Source organism: Mesoplodon bidens, assembly GCF_964165515.1.
Source record: "Mesoplodon bidens genome assembly, chromosome: 18".
Classification (NCBI taxonomy): domain Eukaryota; kingdom Metazoa; phylum Chordata; class Mammalia; order Artiodactyla; family Ziphiidae; genus Mesoplodon; species Mesoplodon bidens.
The window spans coordinates 58,988,301-59,000,513 of NC_138175.1; the positions used below are offsets into that span (position 1 = coordinate 58,988,301).

At 45.1% G+C, this 12,213-nt stretch overlaps 1 protein-coding gene across 2 annotated transcripts in view; it reads left to right on the plus strand.

The window, feature by feature from the left end:
- The first annotated feature begins 184 nt into the window (after positions 1-184).
- LOC308606447 (aurora kinase C) overlaps positions 185-12,213 on the plus strand; it is a 45,320-nt gene continuing 33,291 nt past the window's right edge. For both annotated transcript variants that reach the window (XM_081217336.1, XM_081217334.1), the window contains exons 1-2: positions 185-576; positions 2,173-2,299. In XM_081217336.1, coding sequence (XP_081073462.1) covers positions 355-576; positions 2,173-2,299 — 349 coding nt within the window. In that variant the 5' untranslated portion in view covers positions 185-354. The remainder of the gene's footprint in view (positions 577-2,172; positions 2,300-12,213) is intronic.

Here is a 12,213-nt window from a genome sequence, read left to right on the forward strand (position 1 = left end):
CTCCCTCCGCCCCACTCCCTCCCCGCAGTTAAGGCGCTCCTCACGTCTGCGGATCTACGGGAGACTACATTACCCAGAGGTGTGCATTGTGCGTCTGAGGAGGGCGCTGGCCAATGACGGCCAGTCATAGAGGCGTTTCCTGCGGCGCACGTACGTGGGCGGGACTTCCGGTTTCTCTCAGAGGACGCCATTTGCCTCAGCTTTTCGCTTCTGGCTGTGCCGAGAAGCTGGGCTACGCGGCTACTTGAGCATTTTGTGGGGACTGAGCAAGGAAGGGGGATGGGACTTCCTTTCGTGCCTTGGAACGGGCCGTGACTCCCTAAACGGGCGTGTGCACTGGTCGCCCGCCGGGCCATGGCCTCTCCGGGCCCTCAGCACCCGCCCTTCGTCCCCGCAGTTCCCGAGGGCGGCGCCCGGTCTGGTGCGCCTTTTTCTCGGAGAGCGGCGGTTAGCCGAGGTCGCCCGGCCCAGGCGGGGCGGAGGCGAGGAGCAGCAGGCCGCCCGGTGCTCGCCTCTCCAAGCGTGGCTGGAACTCAGGGTCCCATCATGGCGGCGGCGTCGACCCACCAGACACAGGTGAGTGGATGCTGGTTGCGGAGCTGCTTCTCTCCGAGGGCGGAGACGGTTCCGGAAGGGAGGCATCCCCTGGGTTTGGCTTCGCGGTCGTGTGCTCTGGCGTGTGGAGCTGCTTTGCTACTTAATTTATCCTCGGTCCTAAAAGCTGTTGGGTCTCTGACACATGCTCAGTAAGTTGTGGAAAAATGAGTGATGCATCTTTCAGGGGCTTCCATCATAGTAAATCCCGAACTCCGCCATGTGCTGCAGGGATGTACCCTGCCCCCCCCCGCCCCCGCCTTTCTCCAGCCGGTGGCCTTGGGAAATGGAGGGAGCGATAAGCGCATGGACAAAGCCGAGGTATATTGGTTGTTTCACAAGGCCCATGAGGGCCTGTGAGGTTGCCATGGTGCCTCCTAGATGCTAAGACGTGTCTTGGGAGGGCGAGGTTCTGTAGTTGCCGAATGTTCCACTCACCTTCAGCCAGGTCAGACGTTGTGGCCAGTCTCATGGCCAAAGCCAGTGTTATCTTTAGCCGTTTGTGCTCTCTGGTCCTGAAGTATTCCTGGCGTAGGGCTAAGTGCTGTCAGGGTTCAGGAAGGAAGCGGCTAGTGGTTCATTGTGGAACCTCCCCGGAGTCTGGGAGACCCAGGAGGGTGTGGGGAGCTGGCCCAGCTCCTGCCATTACCCCCTTCAGGGGTCTCTCCAGGGAGGTCAGTGGTGAAGGCTCTGCTTCTCTGTGCACGTCCACAGGAATAGTTTCAGGCGTGATGAAACGGACTTAACAGCAAAAATCGGTGTAAATGCTTCACAAGCTCGTCATTAGGTGTTCACTTGGATGATGGAAGCGTGTCGGGTTACTTTATTAGACCCTGTATTAGGGTGAACTGTGTTAAAATCTTGCTCCTCGTTTGTAAGACACAAGACTCTTGGTGGAGCTCCCTTAGTCTCGGGTCATCGGCTGGCATGGAGATGTTTACCTCAGGGGCTGTGGGACAATTAATGAAAATCCCCAAGCACACCGAACATTGAATAATTTCTGTCTAAATCTCACAACTGTTATTGGTGAAGTGGGAACTGTTGTTGTATTGATCCCGAAACCAAGGCTCAGAGAGATGAAGTGAAGTCTCCGAGGTAACACAGCTGGTAAGTGTCGGGTTTCAAGAGTTCGGAGGTAAACAAGAGAGTGACGAAAGAACTGGGGACTTTTAGTCACTTGAACCAGGGTGTGAAGCCCTCAGCATGGGGCAGGCAGCTAGCAGGACCAGGGAGGCTCAGGTACTGTTGTTGTTACCATTATTGACACTGTTATGATCATTATTTACTCATTCCTCTGAGGTCCCACAGCCTCTGCTGTCTGCATCTGACAGCCCACACATCACTTCCATTGTCCTGTGTGACTTTCCAGTGGCTCCCGCATAGGAGACTTCTTCCTCACACTACTGTATTGTGTCCAAAACATTGTCCACTTCCACTTCAGCCCAGCCTAGCGCTTGGCCCTCAGGAGGTGCTAAGTGTTAGGGTCTTGATCTCTCTGCACCTTTAACAGCCTTCCAGAAACAATCTCTGATCCCATCCAACAGCCCCAGGGTCAACACTACTACCTCTATTTGACAGGTGTCTGTGACCTTCGATGATGTGGCCGTGACTTTTACCCAGGAGGAGTGGAGGCAGCTGGACCCGGCTCAGAGGACCCTGTACCAGGAGGTGATGCTAGATAACTGCAGGCTCTTGGTGTCTCTGGGTAAGGCCTTGCCACTCTGCCACGCAGAGGACCTGCCATCTCCTTGTCAGACATGCTCTGGCCCCATGCCCGGCTGATCGAGAAGCTTACGCTCCCTCTTCCTCACAGCTTCAGTCATTTTTGAGATTCATCTTTTCCTGCCTGCTATCTCTGTGTTTCTTTGAGCAAGAAACAGTTCCCCTTTGTCTCCCAAAAGGTGGTGGAAGGAAATGGGGAGGTTCTGCAGAACCCAAAGGCAGAATTTCCAGTTGGGCCACATGGGACTGAAATAAGGACTGGGAACCACCCGGATTATGCCGGCTTCTAGATCTCTTGTCCTGACTTCTCTCTCTGGCTTTGCTCATGTCTGTTTTTTCAGAATGGCTTTTGTGTCTCAGCGAGTTTGTGGCAGGAGTGGCCACCCCAGTCCCTGCTCTGTGGGGCCCCCAGATACCTTGTTTCTACTTCTTTGCATACTTATATTGTTTCTCTTTTTTTCTTTCTCTGCTGCTGGGCTCCAGGGATGGAGGCAGTGCAGGAGTGGCCACCTGAGCCCATACTTCCCTGAGCCTGTACCCCAGTGCCCAGCACAGACTGGCCTCTGTCTGAGGTTCTTGTTTCACATTCCAGACAGGGAGCTGACTGGGTGGGACTCGTTGGCTCAAGTGTCCCCTGCAACCCAGTCCACAGGGCTGTGAGTGATGGGATGGTCTCCAGGAAGAGGGTGAGGCAGGTTGGGCCTCGGGAGGTCTTTGCCTTCAGTGCCAACAGGTATTGTTCTAAACCACAGGATCTCGGTTATGGGGCTTTTCTGTTCTCCTGTGCCTTCATGATTGTCTCTTGTTCCCTGAGTCCTGGCCAAGATCCTCTGCTAGTCCAAGAGAGAGAAGCTGAGAGAGTAGTGCTTCTCAGTACTTGGTGGTTTTGTCCCCAGGAGACATTTGGAAGTCTGCAGCCACGTTTGACTGTCACACCTGGGGTGTGGGTGGTCCCGGCATCTAGCAGGTTAGAGTCCAGAGATGCTGCTTAGTACCTGAGGATGGACAAGACAGCCCATTCAACAAAGGTTGATCCAGCCCACAAGGGCAAGAGAGGCAAGGTGGAGAAACAGCAGCCTGAGGATAATCACCTTAGACCTCTCAGTTTGAGGGAAAGGAGAGCTGTAAATCCAGGGCTTAGGGTAAGACATGCCTGTTTTTAGAGAATTGGGATTGTATTCTGTGTCACACAAAATTAGGGAAAGTTTTACATATTTAGATGTTTTACAACAAAATTTTAAAAATAAAAAGGTCCACTATCTGACCCTGTGGACCCTTCACTCACCTCCCCACACTTTTCCCTGAGCTCAGTCTGCTCTGGTCATGCCAGCGTCTTACTGTTTCCTGTGCACATACTTAACATACGTGCCATGGGCATCTGCAGTTGCTATTCTCTATGCCTGGTGGGTGTGCTTGGGCATTTTGGCTTTTCTTTTCTTTTTTTCTGAATTTTTTTTTTTTTTTTTGCTCACAGGCCCAGCCGCTCTGTGGCATGTAGGATGCTCCCGGACCGGGGCACGAACCTGTGTCCCCTGCATTGGCAGGCGGATTCCCAACCACTGTGCCACCAGGGAAACCCCTTTTTTCTGAATTTTTAAATTTAATTCTCTCTATATTTTTTTATACAGCAGGTTCTTATTAGTTATCCATTTTATACATATTAATGTATATATGTCAATCTCAATCTCCCAATTCATCACACCACCACCACCGCCCCCACGCCACTTTCCCCTCTTGGTGTCCATAAGTTTGTTCTCTACATCTGTGTCTCAATTTCTGCCCTGCAAACCGGTTCATCCGTACCATTTTTCTAGGTTCCACGTATATGCGTTAATATATGATATTTGTTTTTCTCTTTCTGACTTACTTCACTCGGTATGACAGTCTCTAGAACCATCCATGTCTCTACAAATGACCCAATTTCGTTCCTTTTTATGGCTGAGTAGTATTCCATTGTATATATGTACCACATCTTCTTTATCCATTAGTCTGTCGATGGGCATTTAGGTTGCTTCCATGACCTGGCTAGCGTAAATAGTGCTGCAGTGAACATTGGGGTGCATGTGTCTTTCTGAATTACGGTTTTCTCTGGGTGTATGCCCAGTAGTGGGATTGCTGGGTCATACAGTAATTCTGTTTTTAGTTTTTAAAGGAACCTCCATACTCTTCTCCATAGTGGCCGTATCAATTTACATTCCCACCAACACTGCAAGAGGGTTCCCTTTTCTCCACACCCTCTCCAGCACTTGTTTGTAGATTTTCTTATGATGAGCATTCTAACTGGTGTGAGGTGATACCTCCTTGTAGTTCTGATTTGCATTTCTTTAATAATTAGTGACGTTGAGCAGCTTTTCATGTGCTTCTTGGCCATCTGTATGTCTTCTTTGGAGAAATGTCTGTTTAGGTCTTCTCCCCATTTTTTGATTGCATTGTTTGTTTTTTTAATATTGAGCTGCATGAACTGTTTATATATTTTGGAGATTAATCCTTTGTCCATTGATTTGTTTGCAAGTATTTTCTCCCATTCTGAGGGTTGTCTTTTCGTCTTGTTTGTAGTTGCCTTTGCTTTGCAAAAGCTTTTAACTTTCATTAGGTCCCATTTGTTTATTTCTGTTTTTAGTTCCATTACTCTAGAAGGTGGATCAGAAAAGATCTTGCTGTGATTTATGTCAAAGAGTGTTATTCCTATGTTTTCCTCTAAGAGTTTTATAGTGTCCAGTCTTACATTTAGGTCTTTAATCCTTTTTTTTTGTTTTTGTGATACGTGGGCCTCTCACTGTTGTGGCCTCTCCTGTCGCGGAGCGCAGGCTCCGGACGCGCAGGCTCACCGGCCGTGGCTCACGGGCCCAGCCGCTCCGCGGCATGTGGGATCTTCCCGGACCAGGGCACGAACCTGTGTCCCCTGCATCGGCAGGCGGACTCTCAACCACTGCGCCACCAAGGAAGCCCTCTAATCCATTTTGAGTTTATTTTTGTGTGTGGTGTTAGGGAGTGTTCTAGTTTCATTCTTTTACATGTAGCTGTCCAGTTTTCCCAACACCACTTATTGAAGAGATTGTCTTTTCTCCATTGTATATCCTTGCCTCCTTTGTCATAGATTAGTTGACCATAGGTGGGTTTATCTCTGGGCTTTCTGTCCCGTTCCATTGATCTGTTGTTCTGTTTTTGTACCAGTATCATATTGTCTTGATCACTGTAGCTTTGTGGTATACAGAAGTCCAGTATAGTCTGGAGTCTGATTCTTCCAGCTCCGTTTTTTTCCCTCAAGACCGCTTTGGCTATTCGGGGTCTTTTGTGTCTCCATACAGGTTTTAAGATTTTTTGTTCTAGTTCTGTAAAAAATGCCATTGGTAATTTGATAGGGATTGCATTCAATCTGTAGATTGCTTTGGGTAGTATAGTCATTTTCACAATATTGATTTTTCCAATCCAAGAACATGGTGTATCTCTCCATCTGTTTGTATAATCTTTAATTTCCTTCATCAGTGTCTTATAGTTTTCTGCATATAGGTCTTTTGTCTCCCTAGGTAGGTTTATTCCTAGGTATTTTATTCTTTTTGTTGCAGTGGTAAATGGGAGTGTTTCCTTAATTTCTCTTTCAGATTTTTCATCATTAATGTATAGGAATGCAAGAGATTTCTGTGCATTAATTTTGTATTCTGCAACTTTACCAAATTCATTGATTAGCTCTAGTAGTTTTCTGGTGGCATCTTTAGGATTCTCTATGGATAGTATCATGTCATCTGCAGACAGTGACAGTTTTACTTCTTTTTTTTCCAATTTGTATTCCTTTTCTTCTCTGATTGCCATGGCTAGGACTTCCACAATTATATTGAATAGTAGTGGCGAGAGTGGACATCCTTGTCTTGTTCCTTATCTTAGAGCAAATGCTTTCAGTTTTTCACCGTTGAGAATGATGTTTGCTGTGGGTTTGTTGTATATGGATTTTATTGAGGTAGGTTCCCTCTATACCCACTTTATCATAAGTAGGTGTTGAATTTTGTCAGAAGCTTTTTCTGCATCTATTGAGATGATCGTATGGTTTTTAATCTTCAACTTGTTAATATGGTGTATCACATTGATTGTTTTGCGTATGTTGAAGAATCCTTGCATCCCTGGGATAAACCCCACTTGATCATGGTGTGTGATCCTTTTAATGGGTTGTTGGATTCTGTTTGCTAGTATTTTGTTGAGGATTTTTACATCTATATTCATCAGTGATATTGGTCTGTAATTTTCTTTTTTTGTGACATCCTTGTCTGGTTTTAGTATCCTCATGGTGATGGTGGCCTCATAGAATGAGTTTGGGAGTGGTCCTTCCTCTGCAATGTTTTGGAAGAGTTTGAGAAGGATGGGTGTTAGCTCTTCTCTAAATGTTTGATAGAATTCACCTGTGAAGCCTGACTTTTGTTTGTTGGAAGATTTTTAATCACAGTTTCAATTTCATTACTGTGATTGGTCTGTTCATATTTTCTGTTACTTCCTGGTTCAGTCTTGGAAGGTTATATCTTTCTAAGAATTTGTCCATTTCTTCCAGGTTGTTCATTTTATTGGCATGCTGTTGCTTGTAGGTAGTCTCTTAGGATGCTTTGTATTTCTGCGGTGTCTGTTGTAACTTCTTTTTCATTTCTAGTTTTATTGATTTGAGGACTCTCCCTCTTTTTCTTGATGAGTCTGGCTAGTGGTTTATCAATTTTGTTTATGTTTTCAAAGAACCAGCTTTTAGTTTTATTGATCTTTGCTATTGTTTTCTTTGTTTCTATTTCATTCTTTTCTGCTCTGATCTTTATGATTTCTTTCCTTCTACTAACTTTGGGTTTTGTTCTTCATTCTCTAGTTCCTTTAGGTGAGGTTTAAATTGTTTATTTGAGATTTTTCTTGTTTCTTGAGGTAGGCTTGTATTGCTATAAACTCTCTTAGAACTGCTTTTGCTGGATCCCATAGGTTTTGGATCGTCGTGTTTTCATTGTCATTTGTCTCTAGGTATTTTTTGATTTCCTCTTTGATTTCTTCAGTGATCTCTTGGTTATTTAGTAATGTGTTGTTTAGCCTCCATGTGTTTGTGTTTTTTTCCCTGTAATTGAAAATCTCGTAGCGTTGTGGTCAGAAAAGATGCTTGATGTGATTTCAGTTTTCTTGAATTTACTGAGGCTTGATTTGTGACCCAAGATGTGATCTATCATGGAGAGTGTTCCGTGTGCACTTGAGAAGAAAGTAATCTGCTGTCTTGGGATGGAATGTCCTATGAATAGCAATTAAATCTATCTGGTCTACTGTGTCATTTAAAGCTTGTGTTTCCTTATTTTCTGTTTGGATGGTCTGTCCGTTGGTGTAAATGAGGTGTTAAAGGCCCCACTATTATTGTGTTACTGTGTATTTCCTGTTTTATAGCTGTTAGCACTTGCCTTACGTATTGAGGTGCTCCTGTGTTGGTGCATATATATTTATAATTGTTATATCTCCTTCTTGGATTGATCCCTTGGTCATTATATAGTGTCCTTCCTTGTCCTTGTAACATTGTTTATTTTAAAGTCTATTTTATTTGATCTGAGTATTGCGACTCCAGCTGTCTTTTCATTTCCATTTGCTTGTCATATCTTTTTCCATCCCCTGTTCAGTCTTCTGTGTCCCTAGGTCTGAAGTGGGTGTCGTAGACAGCATATATATGGGTCTTGTTTTTGTATCCATTCAGTGAGCCTCTGTCTTTTGGTTGGAGCATTTAATCCATTCACATTTAAGGTAATTATTGATATGTATTTTCCTATTCCCATTTTCTTAATTGTTATGGGTTTGTTTTTGTAGGTCCTTTTCTTGTGTTTCCCACTTAGCGAAGTTCCCTTAGCATTTGTTGTAGAGCTGGTTTGGTGGTACTGAATTCTCTTAGCTTTTGCTTGTTTGTAAAGCTTTTGATTTCTCCCTGGAATCTGAATGAGATCCTTGCCAGGTAGAGTAACCTTGGTTGTAGGTTCTTCCCTTTCATCACTTTAAATATATTGTGCCACTCCCTTTGGCTTGTAGAGTTTCTGCTGAGAAATCAGCTGTTAACCTTGTGGGAGTTTCCTTGTATGGTATTTGTTGTTTTTCCTTCGTTGCTTTCAATAATTTTTCTTTGTCTTTAATTTTTGCCAACTTGATTACTATGTGTCTCGGCGTGTTTCTCCTTGGGTTTATCCTGCCTGGGACTCTCTGCACTTCTTGGACTTGGGTGGCTATTTCCTTTCCCAGGTTAGGGAAGTTTTCGACTATATAATCTCTTCACATATTTTCTCGGGTCCTTTTTCCCTCTCGTCTCCTTCTGGGGCCCCTATAATGTGAATGTTGTTGCGTTTAATTTTGTCCCAGAGGTCTCTTAAGCTGTTGTCATTTCCTTTCATTCTTTTTTCTTTCTTCTGTTCCGCAGCAGTGAATTCCACCATTCTGTCTTCCAAGTCACTTATCCCTTCTCCTGCCTCAGTTATTCTACTGTTGATTCCTTGTAGTGTAGTTTTCATTTCAGTTATTGTATTGTTCATCTCTGTTTGTTTGTTCTTTAATTCTTCTAGGTCTTTGTTAAACATTTCTTGCATCTTTTCGATCTTTGCCTCCATTCTTTTTCCGAGGTCCTGGATCATCCTCACTGTCAGTATTCTGAATTCTTTTTCTGGAAGGTTGCCTGTCTCCACTTGATTTAGTTTTTTTTCTGGGGTTTTATCTTCTTCCTTCATCTGGTACAAAGTCATCTGCCTTTTCATTTTATCTTTCTGTGAATGTGGTTTTCCTTCCACAGGGTGCAGAATTGTATTTCTCCTTGCTTCTGCTGTCTGCCCTCTCCATTTTGGCTTTGTACATGGCTGCCCCTTCTCAGCCCAGTTGCCACTTCCTCACCAGCTGTGTTCTGACCACCAGACTTCATGGAGTGTCTCACCCATCCCTCTCACTTTCTCTCATCATCCTATTTATAACCATAAAAGTGGTTCTCAACCAGAGATGATGTTGCTCCCCAAAGGAAACTCAGCAACATCTGGAGATAGTTTTGGTTATTACCATCTGCACGTGGATCCTACACCATCCTTATAATTCACAGGATGGGCTCCTCCCCACCTTTCCAACAAAGAATTATCTTGACCTAAATTATCATGTCAGCTTGAGAAACCCTGTTTCTGAGAGTGCAGGGACACTTGTTCAGCTGGCATTGCGATACAACCTGATGTAACCATTCCATCATTTCTTCTCTTCCTGCCTCCTGAATGTCTTTGACGGGAAGTCTGGGTTTAGTGCTCCCTCCTAACATACCTCCTCTGCCTTCCCCACACTCCCTACGCCTGCAACTGTTGCTACTTTCCCCTTGTCAACAGAGGTAGTAGCCTTAGGCCAGGAGCCCTGAGCAGCAGGCAGCTGAGCTCTCTGGAACTTAATAGCACTGTTTTGATTTCACTTCTGCATTGTTTTCATGGTGACCTGCCATCAAGGGAAGTGACCCTGGGTTTCCCATTTATTGGAGTAATGCAGGATTCCCTTTTTGAAGAAATCTAAGAAAACATTTATTAAGTGGGTCACTTTTAATAAGCAATTGATAACTGTCACTGTGCAGGTACCCTGAGCCCTGACCAGGTGTCAGGACTGTTCAGGCACTATTCATGCTCCACTCATTGAAATTGTCACAGCGTCCCCACTGTATTAATTAGGATCTGTGAGATTTGAATATTTCCAACAGGCTTTGGGGCACTAGGGGTGTCCCTAGTTGTCTGGAACCTGGATCTGCTTGAGTTAGGGCAGGAGGAATAGTGGCCTGGTGTGTGAGGTTTAAAGAGGTGGGCAAGGGTGTGGCTTTGGATTGCTTGGTTTGCACATGAAGGGTGTGCTCCGATATTTCACATATTAAGGAAACTTCGGGGGATAATAGTGGAGAGTTTTAGAAGATATGGCATATGTTGTTCTGTAGAGTATAGAAAACCATTTTGAGAATGAAAAAGAAGAACATAGGTAGAGATATAGGAAGTCCTTGCAGGCTCATACTAAGTTTCCCATTTATGTAGCATTAGCCAAGAAAATCGATGTGTAATTTGGGGAGTGTTTAAGAGTATCTTTCAGGAGTTATAAGGTGTGCTAAAAGTATGGCTTTGTATATATACATGTGTGTGCATGTTAGTGTGGTATTTGTAAAAAATAAACATGGGACTTGCCTGGTGGCGCCAGTGGTTAAGAACCTGCCTGCCAATGCAGGGGACACCAGTTCGAGCCTGGCCCGGGAAGATCCCACATGCTGAGGAGCAGCTAAGCCCGTGCGCCACAACTACTGAGCCTGTGCTGTAGAGCCCATGAGCCACAACTACTGAGCCCATGTGCCACAACTACTGAAACGTGCATGCCTAGCACCCGTGCTTTGCAACAAGAGAAGCCACTGCAATGAGAAGCCTGCGCACTGCAATGGAGAGTAGCCCCCCACTCGCTGCAACTAGAGAAAGCCCATGCACAATGAAGACCCAACGCAGCCAATAATTAATTAATTAATTAATTAATTAATTAAAAAACAAAATCCTTTTTCCTCATAATGCTTCTGATATCAAATGTCTGGGTTTTCCTTACCAGGCAATTCTGACCCTAACTACCTGGAGTTAGCACAGACTCCACAGGTTAATAAGGATTCAGTCCCATAAGACAGCCCCTCCACCTCCCACCCACCCACTTCAGATGTCAGTCACAAGTCCTCACAACCTGTTCTGACCAACCAGCTATAAATTGGAGATTTCCCTTTTGGCAGATTGAGGCATATACCAGGATCACAGACAGCAGCTCAGGGACATGATAGAATCCCTAATAGAAGAAAGCAAAAAGGTCCCAGGTCTGATTTCTGTCTTAGGAAGTCCATGGGTATCTGCTGGGATGAAGGTTTTCGTGTCCCCAGGTGAAGTCATCTTCACCAGTGAGGTCTTGGTCTGGGACGTGGGGCAGGGTATCCTTTGCAAGTGGGTACGCTCTTGACTTGATGTGGGCCTCAGTATTTGCTGTGTTTGTTTGAAACAGTGGCTTCCTTGGAGGGATCAGGCCTCTGAGTTATAAACCAATGAAAGTACCCAGACCAGTTACAGTAAGAGCAACAGTTACCAGAATGCCATATGGCCGTTCTTCAAGGTTTGGTTTGTTTTTTTTGTTTTGTTTTGAGTTCAGGACAAATGGTTTCCATGTCAGGTGACCAGCTGCCTGGCCTGTGGGGCAGTCTGTGGTTAATGGGTGCCGGGAGCGTGTGCTCCCTCCTGGTCTCCAGCCTCATGGGATGATGGGAAGCTCTGTGTGTAACTGCAGGGGAGACAATGTGAATGGCCTCCTGTAGAACGAGTCTTTGTGTACATAGAGGTGAGGCACATTCCCTTCCAGAGTAGGAAAGGGCAGTGGGACATTTTTAAAGGTATGTGAGTCAAGGAGCCTTGAATTAAGGCTAAGGGGTGAGATAGAGGCCCATTGAGGGGTTTGTTTGTCAGACTGGAGTTTGGAAAGGAGCTGTTTAAGGAAATCGTTAGTTTTTCAGTTAAACCAGCTATTTGGGGCCTGTTGGGGCCATGAAACTCTATTGACTACCTCTCTCCAGAGCCCAACATTGTGTAATTTGAGAAGTGAAATGTGTATCTTGGTTATTGTCAGTAATGTCTGTAATTCCAAAGGGAGTAAGGAGCTTCCTGGCAAGGCCTATCGTTGTGGCCTTTATCAATGTAAGGACATGTGATTTTTAGTTACTTTTGGGGTGTTTGTGAGACGAGTTTCTTTACCCTGAAGGAGGCAGTTTTTAAGCAATGGCCCAACAGTTCATAATGAATGTGAAGAGGAGGCCGTTTGTTGATCAGGGCATCTAGTACTAAGATGACCCCCTGAATAGGCCAAGAAATGTTTCTTAGGTCCCATTTTTTATTTGGACATTCTCGC